The 19,189-nt window shown below is 39.6% G+C and overlaps 1 protein-coding gene across 29 annotated transcripts in view; it reads right to left on the reverse strand.

Annotated features, from left to right (window-relative positions):
- Positions 1–19,189, reverse strand: part of LOC136836475 (ensconsin-like) — a 652,260-nt gene that overhangs the window by 398,009 nt on the left and 235,062 nt on the right. For 5 of the 29 annotated variants that reach the window (XM_067100779.1, XM_067100789.1, XM_067100773.1 and 2 more), the window contains exon 2: positions 8,568–9,230. The exons of the other annotated variants lie outside the window; for them this stretch is intronic. In XM_067100779.1, coding sequence (XP_066956880.1) covers positions 8,568–8,646 — 79 coding nt within the window. In that variant the 5' untranslated portion in view covers positions 8,647–9,230. The remainder of the gene's footprint in view (positions 1–8,567; positions 9,231–19,189) is intronic. 29 annotated transcript variants of the gene reach the window in all.

Raw genomic sequence — 19,189 nt, forward strand, 5'->3', positions numbered from 1 at the left:
AAGGACGTGGTCTTGTAAAACGGGGCATGTGGAAAGCAGTATTTTGACGTCCTTAGCTTTAGAAACAAAGCAGTACGTTTAAGACACGATAATCGCCATAATCACTTTGAAGGAGAAACGATACAAGGATTAGAACAATTCTGGACAAGTGTTCCAATCCCGTGAGCAATAACCAGGGGAACAATTCGCTTTCGTCCAAAACTCTATCAATATCAAATCCAGTAGATACAGTATTTTACTTGAAACAATGAAAGGAGGTCATGCTTACCTTTAACAAGTAACACCAGTTTTCTTGTCTTGTGACCCACTTCTACTATATCCCCGGAGTATTCCATAAACATCTTACTCTCTCTTTTATATACCTTCAATGCCAACGACTCCGTAACGGGTTAATTCCTAACGACTAATTCAACACGACCATAAAACTTTGGTATTATTTTCTTTGTAATACAACTCGGTATTGGAGTTTTTATGCGGCGCTTTTAAGTCTTCATATGTGCTTAACAATGAAAACCGTACTAAATTTATCGCGAATTTATTACTATCAACAAAATTAACGTCTTCTGTTTGTTTTCACATTCATTACCATGGGGGGCTGCCACAATACACGGCGCTCATGGAGGTACTTAGGTAATCAGTCTTCAAAACATTAGCTCCAGCCATAAACATGCGATTGCTCTCACTGTACATAACGATTACACTTACGAGCGATAACCTGAAATGTTTATTTTGAAAACATATTTTCACAGAGCATATCAAAATGTCCTCGACGTTAATATTAACAGTAGTTCCAAAGCAAATGACAAAAAAATACATTATATATATAAATACTGATTCGCCTTGTAAACGCCTCGACCTACAAAGAAACCTTTCAGGGTTACTGGCCTCCTTAGTGCAAAAGAAACAGTGGCAAAATTAACCTCTGTTAGGATCATCCAACACACACACAAACTAAACGAAACGCCTTGCACAATCGCAAACATGTAACCTGAAAAAAAATCATAGAGCCCTCAATCCAAGGGAGTAAGGGCATTCCAAAATATTAAATATGAAAGGGGTAAGTTCACATTCTTCACGGGGTGTCTGCACGGAAGGATAACCTTGCTGTTTTCACATGTAGGATAATAATATCCTATTAAAGGGTAGTACCTAATTCTTCACCTATATAGCAATAGAAAATTAGTGTCCAAGTTCCAGTAAGAGTAACAGGATTAATAACTTGCAAGACTCTCATTGTCACGTGAAATCTTACTCCAAAGTTGTCAGGCCATTGAAAAGACTCTCCAAAGACACTTAACAACTTCTACGTGAGATGGTGAACGTTCTTCCTATTTTCATAAAAAAAAAAGCCTGAAAAAGACGAACAAAGACAGGAAACGGTGCACCGTAGAAGCATGCAGCCACTGTGTTTTATATAATTCTTCTGAGACTGTCCACATGTGCCTAGTTAGCTCCTAATAAGACAAAAACTACAGAAAGTCACTAAGACTATACTACATTAAGACCTCCTAAGTGCGTCACTAATACCTTGTCCTAACACCCTCTGTAAACTCGTACTCATCACCCTCTCCTTCCACTGTCAAGTACTACACATATCAAACATTGCTATCCTTATAATTCTCTCTCTCTCTCTCTCTCTCTCTCTCTCCATCATTTCCGTCGTCACCCCAGCTCTTGAAAGACATGGTGCGTCATGACTTGGCCCGTGAGTACTGTAAAAGTACACTTTAAAATAAGAATAATAATAAGCAGGTGTTCTTTCGACTCACAGTTCTTGTATAGATGACATCTGTATGAATCACATATCAAAGCTCATTCTTTAAGTGGTTAGTAAAAACTCAACAAAGAAACAAAGCACAACGTTTCGAAAAGTCAATTGCATTCTTCGCCAATGGACAGACAGAAATTGACTGTTTAAATCAATACTACAACATTACAGCCTAACAAACGCGCAGTACCTTGCTAGACATAAATCCTGTTAAACAATTTAATGGGAATACCACAGAATACACTTAAGCCAAGTAGGTTTATTACTCTGGTCAAGAACGTTACGGATCATCCAGACCGATACCTTACTCCTAATATGACCATTAACTGCATCTATTATTTCATTACTGAAATGAATTAATTATGAAGCCATTCTTTCAAAGGACAGCAGGGTATTTTGTGCATGAGACTTTAAACAACTTACAACTCATAATCTCCCAATCGTGAGAATGCTATAAGCAAGTCATGTTTCTTGACCATTTCTACCCACTACAAAAGCATTTTTAGCCTATAGGTACCTCAAAGCTGTTTCTCTAGTAATCCAAATTAAAACCATACAATTTCTTCAAGTGAAAGTTTCAAACTTTTTATAAAAGAGAAAGTACAGATCAACGATGTCCAAGTTTTGTTTCGTATAAAACGATTGTCCAGTTCCTTCTCTTGAGTAATAACTGGCGATACGCACGAAACGGGAAGGTAAGGGGAAACAGGAGCTGGACACACAAGGAGGAGGAAGGGGTCTCGTAAAAAGAGACCGTGAAAGGTTGGAGGGCCACAATGCGGGCCAAGCAAGGTGGCACACCGAGAAATCCAGTGTGGAGGAGGAATCGTGGATCGGGGAGGAGTGAGACGGGAAGAGGAGGGGAGGGAGGGAGGGAGAGAGCACGGGATGGAGGGGATAAGCAGGCCATGCACGCGAAGGTCGTGCAGCTCACCCTAATGACGGACTTCCACTACGGCAAACAGATACCATGCAACTAATACCTTGACCAACAGCCAAGGCTCTGAAAATGGAGGAGGATTACGAAGCCTGGCTGACTTTTCCCGGGAAGTAGTTCCAGCTGTCGCGTGTTTGTGTGTCAGCTTTTACATACATCATTAAGGACTGAAATCAAACGGCCCTATTCACGCTGATCTTTCCTTTAAAACTAATATCTGCTACTGCCGAGTCAATATCGTTTGACTGGAGACCAAAAAGCACCAAACACTCGTCAGCTGGAAACGTTAATAGCCCAGTCACAGAGGAACCGACCCTATTCTGAAGAAAATAATCACCAACGACTGAGTCAAGACTACATATTTCCAAAGAGATTGTACGTGAAGAAATCTGTGATTAGATAGCCTAAATTCAAACATACTAAAAATATAGAAATTATTTCAATCTCACATAGATTAGTGACAAATTTTATATACCAAATTAATGATGCCATGAACATTCTGCCTTCCGCAACCGGATACTGAAAAAGATTATCACCCAGCCTTCCCTTCAGACATGGCAGATGACTAAGTTTAAGGGCGTTGATGTGGAAGAAAAACTAATTCTCGCTTTCATATTTTCGTTATTACATGCTTTCTCTTCCTTTTGTCTTACCCTAACCACTTCACACATCCTACACCTTATATCCATTCTCATCTCTTAACACTCTATACCTGATCTCTATCTATCCCCGTCACTTGTGGAGGAAGAGCTCCATCCCCTTGGATAGGCTATCTAATATGCGTCTCATGTGCTCCTATACGACGTCAATCATCTGTCCCGTTCAGAGAGGACAGTCTGTTATTCGGCTGGTTTGGAGACGAGAACTCAACTATGAGAGAGAGAGAGAGAGAGAGAGAGAGAGAGAGAGAGAGAGAGAGAGAGATAACTATAGCCTAACTGGTCAAGAGAAAAATCATCAAATGTGACTCACACCCGAACAGCCGGTCCAAATGGAGGGCTGATGGTGTAGAAAAGCAAATGCCGCTCCAGACTGCAATACAAGGCTTGAGCTTTTATCTCATCACGTGGACAAATATGCCTGAGCTTTCGTGGACATGATCTGGCAAACATCGGCCACGTCAGGGACGAGTGAACTTTCGTAAAAAGATGAAGGAGTTATTGTTAGAGGAATAAAAGAATAAAAACAAAAAACGCTAAAGTAACGAAGGAAAATAGTTAAGTATTGAAGTAAGTATAAACAAACCTAACAGGGGGAAAAAAACAATTAAATTTTAAAGCATGTATAAAGAAACCTAACAAGGGAAAAACAGTGTTCTTATATTAACAATATCAAGGTATACATAGCAATACACAAAACACCAATAAACGCGCTCAAAGTGGACCAAAACATTACAAGCAATATATATACATATATATATATATATATATATATATATATATATATATATATATATATATATATATATATATATAGATAGAGAGAGAGAGAGAGAGAGAGAGAGAGAGAGAGAGAGAGAGAGAGAGCACAAGCTTAAAGAAAGGACGTGCCGTGTGACCAAACACAAGAGCCGCCACCGTGAAATGCACACACACAACTCCTCTCGACACCTAACAAAGCCCTCTGTGTTTTAACAAACAACATGAATAATACATTGACGGATCAACTTGATTAGACCTCAGAACGAACAAGTCGTTCTCGTTCTGGTTGGCGACTGATCCTACCTTTGAAATTCATGGGTGTGTCACTCCAACATGCAAACCGATCGTTTATACTTACATTATACAGATTACGTTAATTACAGAAAATGTGTATCTATCGTCACGCAGAAGACACCAATTGCAACGGGATATTAATTCAACAGGAAAGATATCGATTATAAACAAAATATAGTAAACTCCCATTTTCGTGTATATACGAGTATTGTCTGTATTGACTTTTTACCTTCATATATATCTTGCCATAAATCTCTCTCTCTCTCTCGGCGCTCGCTTCATTTTCTGTTCACACATGGGCAATCCATTAGATGGAAGCTCAATGCACACATTTTCAAATATAGTTACAGTAGTCACCATAAGGCTGCAGTCAATAATATGGTCAATAACCTAAATAGTTTGCTGATATGGTGCATTAAGAAATAGTGTTTTCAATTCTAAAATGCAGAAACTATGCCTCTTCAAAACCTACACATATCGAGACAAGCCAGTTCTGGGATCACCTTTGTCACATTTACGTTACACAGCATCATTTACCTGTTATAAGGTAACACACAACCGAGAAGACAACATTAAAGGACTTGACGAAAAGTACCAAAGGTAAGATTATTTGCTGGTGCTATTGCCACTGCACAATCATATACACAGGTGCAGTACACGGTCTGCATAAATTATATAACACGTACACTAGATTTCAACCTGATTACTTTCATCTACCCTAGTTGCCCAACCACACCCACAAACGCAGGAAGCAGACCAAATTTATCCTATCGGAAAAAAAGGGGAGCCAAATTTCACAAACAAGCTTCAGCAATCATCGACATGGCAAAACACACGAGAGAATGTATTGTAAATGACAAGAGAGAGACCAAACAAACCATGCACTAAGGTCAACCAATGAAACCAGCTGATCGTGTCTGAATGAACCACTGAATGGTTAATATGAGAGCCACTTTATGGTTAAGGGGAACCAATGAATGGCTAAGGGGAACTACTGATTGGCTAAAGGGGCGAGAGGTTATTAATGTCTTGTGCAACATGGCACGGCTGGCACATGAAGTCGAGTGGGTCATCGAGATTAGGGGATGGACTCAAGACTGGCTCTTATCCGAGGAAATGCTGAGAAATGCAAGGCATTGTTATAACCCATAAGCGATTCACGACGGGATTAATGTATAAACACACACACACACACACACACACACACACACACACACAGACCTGCATTTCCGTAAAACTTAAAGCAAGTGCAATTGTGGGAATACACCGGGAGTTCTAGCGATGGCAAAAGAAGGGTAGGGGGTGGGGTGGGGTGGGGTGGGAGCCAATACAAAAAGGAGTGTCAAGACAAGAGGAGGAGGAGGAGGAGGAGGAGGAGGAGGAGGAGGAGGAGGTGGAGGAGGAGAGCCGGAATATTGCCCTGCTTTTAAGCTTGGTTCTGGGGTCCTCCTCCTTTGCCTCATACTCCTCCACCACCATCATCACAACCTTCTCCAGGCTACCCTGATCGATACATGCCGCCCACAAAATGTTCTAACGCACTCCCACCCTACGCCCACAAAGCAAACTCAGTTAAAGCACTGCCAAACCAACCGCTCTCTCTTTGTGGACTAAAGGGAAACGTTTAATGTGAAACCCTCAGGATCATTCATCCTTCAAAAACCGTCAATTCAGTTCACGGCGACGAACCTTTCTGCAACATGAAACGTTTACCTGCTGTATTGACAAAAAATATACTGCAGTTTATTGCATCGCAGCAAATCAAAGGAAAGATAGACTGTGCCATAAGGGTTGTAGTCATTCTTAGCGTCCACCAGAAAAACACATTCACACAGCCCCTAAAACAGACATTCAGGTCAGTATATAAATTTAGTAACAGCCGCGGCAAAATAACACAAGATAAAAATCAATCACAAAACAGACAAAAAGGGAATGGTAACCTTCTGAGAAAACATGCGTTAATTAATCAGTGACCTCTCTCATATGAAACGCCAGGAAATTAAAAATACAGTTTCATGCAGGCGACAATAAAATTGACGTTTAACTTAACAGACGCTCTTCTGAGCACCACCGTCATGATGTCTAATCTCTAAACATGATGAAATAACAGAGGTCTTCACAGGGGTCAAGAAAAGGTCACATTCTACATATCAAGCAATTTAAATATTTGTACACAGTAGTTTTTTCTTTACATGATGCTTTCACCAGAAAGCGAATGGCCTAACTTGAATTCTTCAAAAGAGAGATCCAAAAAAAAAAGAAGCTTGTCTTAATACAACTCCAAGTATAAAGTTCTCTTCTGGATACTTCTCATCATTAACATAACACACACAAAAAGATTAATAAATTCACAAAATGTTCTAATATTTTTATAGTTCGTGTTGCAAGTAATGCCTTAAAAAGCACAAACAAAAAATATCCCTGTTGCCAAACATTTACGCAGTTTTGTAATCCCCCGAAGTTGAACGGCGTTAAAAATATGTCCAAAACGAATAGAAAAGAAAACCTAAACAGGCAAACTCAGCCAGAAAGGACAGGTGGCGTGACAAGCGCTTAGAAACGTCGCGTCGTGCCGTTCTGTTCATGAATACAGATTCCCTAATCAGAACGGCTGAAAAATAGAACATGGAATTAAATGTTATGGAAAGGAACACAATGAGGCCTTGGACATATACTAGTGCCAACATTTCATATCGACAATTATAAAAACGTGAACTGAGTGATAAAAAAAGCACGAATACACTAACACTTCACGAAATCAATGGCGCTTTCTCGTGACTTCAGCTACCAATCGGCTGCTGCTTGAACATGCAGTGAAGCACGAGACACTTGAATAGGCAAACAGAAAAATGTGGCAAATTTTCTTATTGTCTTCTTATAGAGCCGGCAAATCCAAGCCCGAAAATTACAGTACCTGTAACCCTATTAACGAAAGGGGGCAGGGACGACCAATGGAAGCTCTAAATAGCTTGTGAACACTTTGCCGCGGAAGATGGAAAATTACTTTCAATAGACCGTTTCAGAACATAAATAGAATCTTGCTTCCTACACTGAGAAAAAGTGCTTTATAAGAGACTTGAACTTAAGATATAAAAACCTTTTTGAAGGATAAGCACTTCATTTTCATTTTTTTTTTTTTACATTTCTTGCTGTATTGTGTTTAAGATACAAAAAAGTTACAGTTAAAACATCTACTTAAAAGCCTACTAAGAATAGAAGTTGATCTTTCACACGAAATAACAATTTCGACAGAGAGAGAGAGAGAGAGAGAGAGAGAGAGAGAGAGAGAGAGAGAGAGAGAGAGAGAGAGAATCATCCTTTGGAAAAATACAAACACCCCACTTAACCCAGCCAATATTCCAACCATCAATTTCTAAATACCTAATCAGCTGACCTCTGAGAACCCTCTTAAGATGATGAAGACTGGCCACAGATAAGTGCATGAAATATAAAAATTTGTACGTTATTACACAAGCAGTAGAATGTTAATTATACAATCAAACTTGTAATTTACTTCATATTTCATCTCCATTTTCAGAGAGGAAACATTCCATATAAAGAACGAATGAGTTGATTTTTAAGAGTACACACATTATTTGGGTGTGTATGCATATGTATATGTATAAATATATGTATATCCATATATACACATACATAGGCTACATACACACCCACACACACACTTGAACCATTTTTCCCTAACAGAGGTGGCTCTCTAGAAAAGAGAGGACGGACACCCCAGCCACTGGCCATGTGGAACACTGTACCTACCTTGAGTCACTGTAGAAAACTTAAAAATTTATTTAGATGAGCACATATATAAACTATACATATTGCCAGCGATACATATTAAATAAACTACTATAAAAAGTTTAGAGTATTTAATATAAAGAACTCCAAACCTCCAATAAACATTATTACACACACACACACACACACACTATGTATGTATGTATGTGTATGTGTATGTATGTATGTATGTATGTATGTATATATATATATATATATATATATATATATATATATATTTTTTTTTTTTTTTTTTTCTAAATAACTACTTATGCAGGAAAATGGAAGTCGTCTTAAGAGGCAATGAGCTCCCTAGCAATCTGCATCGCTGAGAACTCCACAATAATACTGTACTTACCATTGATATGAGTGTTGTTGTCCATGTGGTTGGATTGCGTCGAGTCCACCACTCCTGATATCTGGGCTACTGGGGACATCACTCTCCACAAGGACTCTTGTGTACTACACCGGTGATAGGATGTGTACTTATGTGAAAGTGGGATTCCAGACCTATGTACACTTAATCACGCTAACTCTCGTTAGCTCGAAAAGCAAGATGAGGAATCGATGCACTAATCACTTGCGCTTCTAATTATTTATATTTCTTTTATTTTTTAAATAAAATCTTTGTATAATTTTTCAAATTAATAATAGTTAGGCAAGGATCTTTCTTAAAATGAAAATCTGTAAACCCCTCAGTGCACTGCAGTGGCTTATAATTTCAACCGAAGGTTTCTTAAACGTTAAATCTAAGATACAGAGGATACTTTTGAATACTTAAAGCAAGCTGTGGTGCTTAAACTTAATCACATCAAAGCACAGTTAAACTAGAACACTTCAAGTCACTCAAAATTAATCTTTGTTTTTTTTGTAATGTATGCACACAATAAAGTATTTTAGAAATTGTCTGCTATTCCAACTTAAATAGGCTTCCTTTTTGAAAACTTAACAAAACTTTTCTACGAATCACTTTTAACGGAAAAAAAATTTAGCTACGCCATGACAAATGATGTCATGACCACTGGGAAAAATTAAGAGAAAAAATTATTAAAAGCTTGCTCACATTCTGACGACTGTCTTTATCCTTCAGCATAAAAAACTAAATTCATCAGGTTCACAAAATTTTCCAGTTCGACAAAAAATACATCTTAAAACTGTCATATATGACTCAGTCTATTTAAAAAAAACTAGGCATCCCAGAGTTCACCAAAATACGAGTAAATATTCAGGGATTCAAAGAGAAAAGAAAGAAAATTGTACCTGGCGCATAAGATAAATGTATCATGAACATAATTATTTCACGGTTCGCGATTCACCATAATGGATATTGCATCAAAACGGAAATGATTTAATAACGGATAATGATTACATTAGCATTCTTCAGTGTTGTGCTGTCATGGCAAAATTAGGATAAGCGACAACACCAAGTATAATGAATGCAACAACACAGCACTCATCTAACAACTCCAAGAGCCCCAACAAAAATCATGTCAACACACAACGACAGCGACAGGTCACACTCACAAGCCAACACAAATAGTCTCCAAGAAAAAAATAAACAAAAATAAAAATAAAAAAATTGAACCATTATCAGACAGTACATAAAAACGACAAGAAATGACTAGTAATAGCCTATATCTTCTCTAGAGAATCTCAATAATGAAGAAAAATAAAGAAAAAAATATAGAAAATATGAAATAACTAAGACAAGGAAAAACTTGATCTTACTCAAAGGGAACTCAAAAATCGGTCGCTGCTGCTGCGAACACCCTTATCAAAGATTACGATTACCATATATGAGATTGGTTAATACTTCCCTATGAGTCACGTTAGAGAGAGAGAGAGAGAGAGAGAGAGAGAGAGAGAGAGAGAGAGAGAGAGAGAGAGAGAATGTCTAGCCAAGCGAACCTCAAAAGGAAAAGAACACATGTGAGGTGGTAGGGAACTAAGGGAAGTAACAGAATGGGGTGGGGAAGGGTGAAGTGGGGATGGGGGGGGAATTGAGGAGGAAGAGGGAGGTGAGGAACGGGAGCATTACAGAAGGGAAATTTCCAGTCTGGAAACCATCGGCGTCCTTCATACTCAGGCAATGTCCTCCGCACGTGGTTTATACGAAGCTCTCACTATTCCCTTTCTACGACAGAACCAAGGGCATTACACCGGCAGTTCCGTACAACTAAATACGAGTATTTTAGAAAAAGGTTAAATTTTTCGGTAAGCAGATTTGTAAGTGAATGTTACGTTTTACATAAGAGGTGAAACCTCTACACTACTCATTCATCCGATGTTACACAAAAAAATGTACGCAACACAATAAGCAATAATGTGTCAATAAACGTAGGATAAAGCCACCGCTTGTGGTATCTCACCTCTTGGCCTAAGACCGATTAAAAGATGAACCTACTACGGCAATTACAACCCATAAGAGAAGAGACTTCAGTCTCCTCCACTATTGCTGTGACACAGACACCGATGTACTGTGCGTGGGACTGGAACTATCGTGGTGTGAATGAAACTCGAAAGCAAGCCCCAGCGATTCACAGGCAACTGAACTATAGCGTGCTCTGTGCCCTTTAGATCGGTCAAATGCCGACCAATAAAGTATTTACGTTGGCCACGAGGGACTGCTGGAAAGGAGAGAGAGAGAGAGAGAGAGAGAGAGAGAGAGAGAGAGAGAGAGAGAGAGAGAGAGAGAGGTTCTTCTCTCTGGACGGCAGAAATACTACAATTTCTATGACGCAAACATTACTTTAATTAGGTACGGATCAAAAATTCTCTTTCGCGGGCGATCAACTTTTTCTATTATGGAAATAGAGACCTCAAGTTGGAACCACACGGATCGTCCATATGCCAATACTTACCATAGTCGATATCAGTAGAAATGTCTAGAAATCCTCACCAAAGAGTATCAGTTCCAAACCAGTTGAAAGACAAAAACAAAACAACAACAGTCGATAAAGCCAGTCTTCTGTCAAATAGTTTTCTGCATGCTCAGTTATGCTCCTCATTCATCAAGTCAGGCTTTTCAAGGTTTTCGGGTTCACACCTTCATTCCAGACACCTTTCATCACACAAAAACTGAGCCAACACCTTCGTTTTCTCTAGGGAATAAAGTGAACCATAACGTTCTCTCTCTCTCTCTCTCTCTCTCGAATTTACAAGCTACATATCTCGCCAAGCGTACACAAATCTATACCCTCAAGTAATCTTCGGCAACATACATAGGTGGACTCATACTCAACATACACAACTAAACACCTCTGCAGACACAATGTGGGAAATGTTCTACGACAGCCGTTCGTTCTGCTCGTAGGAAACAATAGCTTAGCTGCACATTCTTTCAGAGGCAGCACATGACGGTCACGGGTTGAAAGACCCAACCTTTAGACGTCCTTGGTCGGCATGAGGACGACAAACCGCTCCAAAAACCCCCGGAAACACCATGGCCATGTTCTCTCTCTCTCTCTCTCTTTTTTCCATCTTAACAACGATGTCAAACCCGAACTCATCCTTCGAGACAACTGAAGTCATATAACCACCCAACGTCATAAAACGGGAAGAGAATAAAATAAGAAAAAAAAAATGTCCCAGACATTCCGTCAACGTCAAGGCTGTGCTCGAATATCTTTTAAAACATAGTTCCTGAGTTATGGAATAAAAACTACAAATATGGCAGGTTACTGAAGTAAAAATTCGTAAAATTTACAAACAAAGCCAAGACCAATGCGGTGTCTGCTAATAGAAAGCGGCCCTCTGTAACTAAAATACTTGAATGAAGGAACAGAAATCCACCTTCAATTCGGCTAAAGTTCTGCACTGCTCAAATACAGTCAAACATGAAGTACTTCAATGCAATCTAACACAAAAGATGTGAACCTTTACAAGATTCTGCGAACATAAAGGTTTAACGCGCCTCAGATTTCAAACCTGGCAAACTTACCATGAAATACAAGCTAATACTAAAGCTTTTGATACCGGAAACTATGAAAAAAAGAAAAAAAATTTGTGATGAAAGTAAACAACCCATAAATACCATTCGAAAAATACTGGGTACCTGACCAAGAATCCATTCGCCCAAATTTGGGGGAAAAAGGTCTTTCGTGTGTGTAATATTCACACACACATACATACATACATACATATATACATACATATATATGTTTCGGATTTACGGGCTGCTCTATGAGCAAGAGCCCGTGATGGCATGAAGGTAGCTCAATCAAAAACAAGTTTCGGAATTCCCGAATACATTGATTTACAAACAACTACTTTGCAAAGGAGCAACTTCTCAGAAAAGGGAAAAAAGAGAAAAAACGAGAACTCTCCTCACGGAGACAGAAGTAGGACGACCTAATCGATCGATAGACGTACAAGGCGACGAGAAAACCCTCCAGCTGAACTGCAAGTTCGAGAGACACCTATATCGGTTATGGAGCAATGCGCAGCACTTCCACGGGACCAGAGGTGTCCCCCTGGTGGGAGACAAGTTATGTAAGTCTCAGGGGTCGCCCCGTGGTGGAAAGACGAGTTAAAGTTTGAAAGTGTGCACCCCATGCGATGGCATTTCATTATCAAACAACTGCAAAACATTTTCCAGTTATTTACCGGTACACACACACACATATATACACACACACACAAAACACACCAAACTTTCAGTAGGATCAGACCTGCGGGGCTAACGGAATGCAATCCTTATTTTGAAGCCTGGCCACATGGTCACTTTTAACTTTACGGTTCGTTAAGAATACATATGCGTCTCTCTCTCTCTCTCTCTCTCTCTCTCTCTCTCTCTCTCTCTCTCTCTCTCCTACAGTTCGGAACACTGTTGTTATAGTTGAATCTATACGGAAGATACGAAACATTAGTAAACATAAACACTGAATAGCAACAATCGTAGAACCTTCTACAAGCACTCCTATCGACACATCCACATTTTATACTCGGGATTCATTGTTCATGCTCACAGACGAGAGAGAGAGAGAGAGAGAGAGAGAGAGAGAGAGAGAGAGAGAGAGAGAGAGAGAGAGAGAGAGAGAGAGAGAGAGAGAGAGAGTCCAACAGTGCAACAAGAGACAAGGAGACAGCACCAGGACCATCAGTGTACATGGCCAGAGAAAGTAACGAGACCAACAACTGGTATTATAATCAGAAGCACATTCACCTAAACAGACGAGACCTTTAAGGGGCGCATGCACGATGCCAGTGGTGCTGAGGAAACCTTTCGGCATATTAATTATTCATGAGCCCATGGCGTCACATATATAACATCCCTCTTCGGTCTTCTTTTCGTGGGTGCGTGTGCGCCTAAGAGAAACAACACCGCGATTACTGCGATTTTGTACATGCATGCCTACATATACTGTACATGTATATACATTCAGAGCATTCAACTTCGGTGGGCCAAATTAGGTCCTGAGTTGCATCTCCAGTAAGTAGAAATTGCCCTCTCGGAGACTGTGCCTTCCTCTGCTTTAGTCTCCTACGTCATTTACGTGTGTATGTATGCATGTGTACTGTGTGTGTGTGCGTGTGTGTGTGGTATGTGTCTGGACAGCTATAAGATACCTCAATTTACGCTTAACTAGATTTATTATTTCTGAGGCCTGTTTTTCTTATATATGCATATATATATATATATATATATATATATATATATATATATATATATATATATATATATATATATATATATATATATATATATATACATATACATACATAAATTTCTCCGCAATGTATCAGTTCCTTGAAAATGGCTTCGATTTAGTGCTGAAACGGTCAGGTTTTACAACCGGCTTTTCATCTTCCTTGTAAAAAGTGTCAATTTGTGTGTATAATATATATATATATATATATATATATATATATATATATATATATATATATATACTGTATATAGATCGATAGATAGAGAGATAGACAGATAGATAGATAGATACACACACATATATATATGTGTGTGTAAGAAAAAGGCTTAAAAATTAATAAATCTACAGCTTAGAGTAAAATGAGGTAACGTATAGCTATCCAACCGCACGCGCGCACACAAACACACTCGGTATACTTGCTTACATACATACATAAATGACCTTGGAGACTAAAGCAGAGGAAGGCACAGTCCCCAAGAGGAGAATTTCTGCTTATTGGAGATGCAACTCAGGACCTAATTTGGCCCACCGAAGTTGAATGCTCTGAATAAGGAATGAAAGACCTCCTCTGTGAGAGCCTCCTGCACTCCACGGTGACGCAATGGAGTCTATCGTTTATCTGGATGGCGCTTCAAGTTATTTCGGGACCTGCTGCAGACACACGATCCCGGATTCTTCTTTCCCAAAAGTTTGAACATGGTGATAGGAAAGCGAACGATATCATATAGTAATTCGCTGCAAATTTTCACCCGACCATATGAGCCACATAGCTACATATTAATGGTTATTATCGAAATGATTACCGACATCATGAGAGAGGAAATCTTGGTCTCTCTGGTTTTCCAAATGTCCCAAAGGTTCAAATGAAGGTCCAAATACGAGCAACTACTAAAGGACCACTACAGTAAAGGTGGTCACCACCTGCAAAAGCAGACAATGAGAAGAAAATAGTATTGACTACACTTCCAGTGCAGCCTTGAGAATATAAAACAAAACAAAATAATGAAAAGTCCTTACATCACCAGGAAGAGTAGTATAAAAATGCATAAGTGTAATAAATCCACACCTAAAACGATTCTATAAGCAGCAGCAGTAATGCCAATAAAATCATTGTTGGTGTGACAAATAAAAGCAGTGGCGGTTTCAACAAAACATAAAAACGAAATAGTCATAGTAATGGAAATTTCAGCATCATATTCATACAAGCAGGACATAAATAATCACGCGAAGAAACGTTTATAGCCATATTTAACCCAAAGGTAACACACACATATATATGTATATATACATATAGTGTATATATACAAACATATATGTGTATGTATACATATAGTGTATTCTGGCTACTTTCAAGCATACAAACAATCATAATCTGAGTAAGAGATTAAATCGTTCAAGTCTAACTGAAAGTATGAAAGATAAGGTACGTGCAACAGCAGATTGCCATGACATGCAAGTTTGATAAGGTTTCTTCCCTCAAAGACACGTAATGCGTGGCTTCTATATCGATCTGTCATGATGCTACACTGCTTGTCCCACACCAGAATCAGAATCGACAGGTCTCTTGAAAATGAACCAAATCCTCTCTCTCTCTCTCTCTCTCTCTCTCTCTCTCTCTCTCTCTCTCTCTCTCTCTCTCTCTCTCTCTCTCTCTCTCTCTCTCCTAGCGCTTGTTTGTAAAGGAATATCATTAAGATCACAATAACACAACCTTGACACACACCGTGCAGACATTTTCTACGAGAAATCTCTCTCTCTCTCTCTCTCTCTCTCTCTCTCTCTTTCTCTCTCTCTCTCTCAAAACACACACACACACACACACACACACACAGTTGAGTACACATGCAAGGCAACGCTTTCCAGATGAAATGTACATTAAAATATATATAAAGCCTCTTCATTCACAACTAAAACTACAATATCATTTGTGATATTCACTTTAAAACAGTCACATACACAAGTCAAGTGACACTGAAACAAACTACAACGTGAAAGCCTCCCAACGCCTGCACGCACTTGCAATCTGACATACACCACATGTGGCACAGAAAGAACAACCCCACGGTGATGATGCAAAAGTCGGTCCTGTGTGACCAACCGAACCAAACCACACCAAACTCTTAACTTCCGCTGCAAATTAAACTCCCTCCCATCATCTCCATCAATTCCATCACGACCACCACCATTCTCTCTCTCTCTCTCTCTCTCTCTCTCTCTCTCTCTCTCTCTCTCTCTCTCTCTCTCTCTCTCTCTCCTTTAAACTCACTTCCCTAAATCCTACAAAGTTTTAGCCTCTTTTAGTTAGAATCTTTTAAACATATTTCACTCAGTAGCTTCCAATGTGTGTTCAGATTAAATCAGAGTTCTATACTAAGTTTTTTGGTGGGGAAGGGGAAGGGTAAGGGGATGGGGGAGAGCAGGGTTTAGGAATATCAACTGGGATGACTAACTGCCATCTTCCAACATCACTCTCTTTACATAAGAAGCAGCAGAAGAATGATCAACTCTCCACCTAAACTGGCTTGCCAGACCAGGCACTTAAAAAAAAAAAAAAAAAAAAAAGGGCGGTGTTTTCGATATCAGTGATCAAATTTTCCCTTCCCAACCCACTCTACACCACATAACAGACAACCTTTAACTTCGTAGAGGAGTTTTGAAAGCTGGGCGGATCCCTTCCTGCCACGAAACCGTCTCGAGCTTCATTTATCTTGGAAAATCTCGACACTCCGTCCTTCCCCGTCCTGTGGCTTCAACCCATACCGATTAATCTTGTGATCAGGGATCATAAAACCTTGCTGCCTCACCCGCTATGTTTGCCGCTTCAACACGATCACCTTTTCTCGCATCAGTGTGAAGTACCACAGATTTCCAGTGCCAGGTTGACCAATTCTTTCGAGGGTAAAGGCCAATTATTCTTTACTTGTGGAAAACACATCATAAAGTACTTAGGTAAATAAAGACACACACACACACACACACACAGATGTTCTCCTCTATTATAGCCTTACAAGGCGACTGATTATTTACCAGCTAACATGGCGACAAACAGGAATGCCTTATACAATACAAAGTTCGTCACGAAGATTACTCATTATTAACCTTACATGTCGCAAAGGAATGTCCTAAAAAGCGTTCGCCACGCCCACACTGTGTGCTTAAGCAAGACCCGCTTCTTACAAGTCCGCGGAAACTTAATCATCTTATCAGCTATTGTCTTTCCTGATATTTTCAACCTATGCTCCACAACTCATTTCTTAACAGCATGTATATTTTCATCTGAATAATTTCATAAGTAATATTATTCAAGTTGTTAGTATGTTCACTGAACAGTTCCAGACAAACAAAGACTGACAACATATGGGACACGAGCGGTTTCCCTGTCATACGAAAACCTTTAACAGTTTATATTCAAGTATATCGACTGTATCATCCGAGTTCAAAAACACTTAATACCGTTGGAAAATCGCCTGTTATTTCCAATTGCTTCTTCGCAATTCCCTTTTATTTGTCCAAGACATGAGCCGATGAAGTTACATTCCTTCGCAGCAGCTGCCTATATTTACTCCTCCTCAGAATTTCATGAACGGGGTTTCAGGAAGCCGGAGCCTCGCTTTTCCTAGACGTTCTTCACCGACGACTCTTCCACAATTAGTTCTGCCACGAAGGACGACGAACAACAGTTCTCCTCCGACAATGTCAGTCATCTCAAGCCACAATATATCTCCAGCCAACCAACCCAATCATTCATCTTTTTCCAGCGTCCGAAATTCTCTCTGGAACCTCCAAAGTTTTTTATCAACTTTGGTTAAACCGCGGAAACCGTTCGAGAAAGAAGTGGAGGGTAAAAATTAAGGATGAGAAAGCACCGAATAAAAAAGTGTATGTTATCCACGTCTGACTGAGCGAGCGTTAAGGACCGGCATTCTTTCCGCACAAGGGGATTTTTTGCTTTCAAACAAATTGCAAAGCCCAAGCGTGGGATTTAATCCGATACCACCTGGTCTTCGTATCATTCATTATGCGGGTCTTCATCAAAAATAAAAAAGACAAGAAAACCCAGTTTCTTTCAGGCTGATACTCATACTCTTTCTGATTCCCTGCACGTAATTAACATCTGCGTTCCTGTATCCTAGGCGACGGCGCAGTCATTCCCTAAAAAGATATCTAATCCATGCACAAAATACTTGCCGGGATGCAAATTCACATGTATCACATCACAAAAAGCTCATTTCAAAAGCGTAGCAAATAAGGAAAATGAAAAACTCATCGCTGCAGCTATCATTCAAAACCGTTTTTAAATTCACTCGAACTGGAAAAAACAGGTCTCTCCACCACAGCCAGGGAGATCATTAAAACCCAGCCCTTAATTCACCACATGTCTAAAACACATTATTTCCTAAAATCATTACTTCCAGAGATTCACTCTCTGAGTGAGCCAACCATTTTCACATTATAAATAGGAAAAGCAGAAACACAATTGCCCAAGTAGAACCTGCCGAATCCTTTCCCGGATTTATGTAATGGGAGAAACGGCTCTCTCTCTCTCTCTCTCTCTCTCTCTCTCTCTCTCTCTCTCTCTCTCTCTCTCTCTCTCTCTCAACCTTATCTTGAAGCCTTCAAGTGCACGCCCAGGACATTCATACCAGACGCTCTTTACCTTATCATGACGTCGAAGAGGGCAAAAGGTATTATGACGTAATCATATCAGAAGCCGCTGTAGATGCTGATGAAAATAAAGGGCAGAACCGCTATAACTAAAAAATGGAAATAAGAATGATAAAGAGTAAAATACTTACAATCCAGATATCTGTAGGGTGACCTACAGAAATGGCTCTTTTCTAAAGCAACTTCGGTAAAATTATCAAATAACCGATCATCAACTGGCTTGACTGCTGTTAATGAAAGAATGACTACGCCCTTACTACGAAGATACCAGACAGGCCAAAGTACCAATCACCAGGGTTGGATGCGGAGAACGAAATCAAACACGGCTGGATGTAACACTTATCTACCGAGTCGTCTACTGATACAATGAAACTTCCCTTGGACGACAATAGCCCTTTCCTTTCATCTTACGCAAAAACATATCGGGAGGTCTTTGTGAGTCTATATTCCAGCCACAGAGCCAAATAAAAAGGTTTTAATCATGAGATGCTTGGGAATATCGTCACCTATTAACAATATTCATGAACATGTATTATGTAAGCAATAAATGGCACCCACTGACCACAACCAACTTCCCTCTGCCAGCATTCCGATCGATGAACTCAGGCAAAAGGGATGGGGGACCTATCTTGGTGAACATCTGCATGATGGTCTGCTTTTATGA

This window comes from Macrobrachium rosenbergii, chromosome 56, assembly GCF_040412425.1.
Source record: "Macrobrachium rosenbergii isolate ZJJX-2024 chromosome 56, ASM4041242v1, whole genome shotgun sequence".
NCBI classification, from domain to species: domain Eukaryota; kingdom Metazoa; phylum Arthropoda; class Malacostraca; order Decapoda; family Palaemonidae; genus Macrobrachium; species Macrobrachium rosenbergii.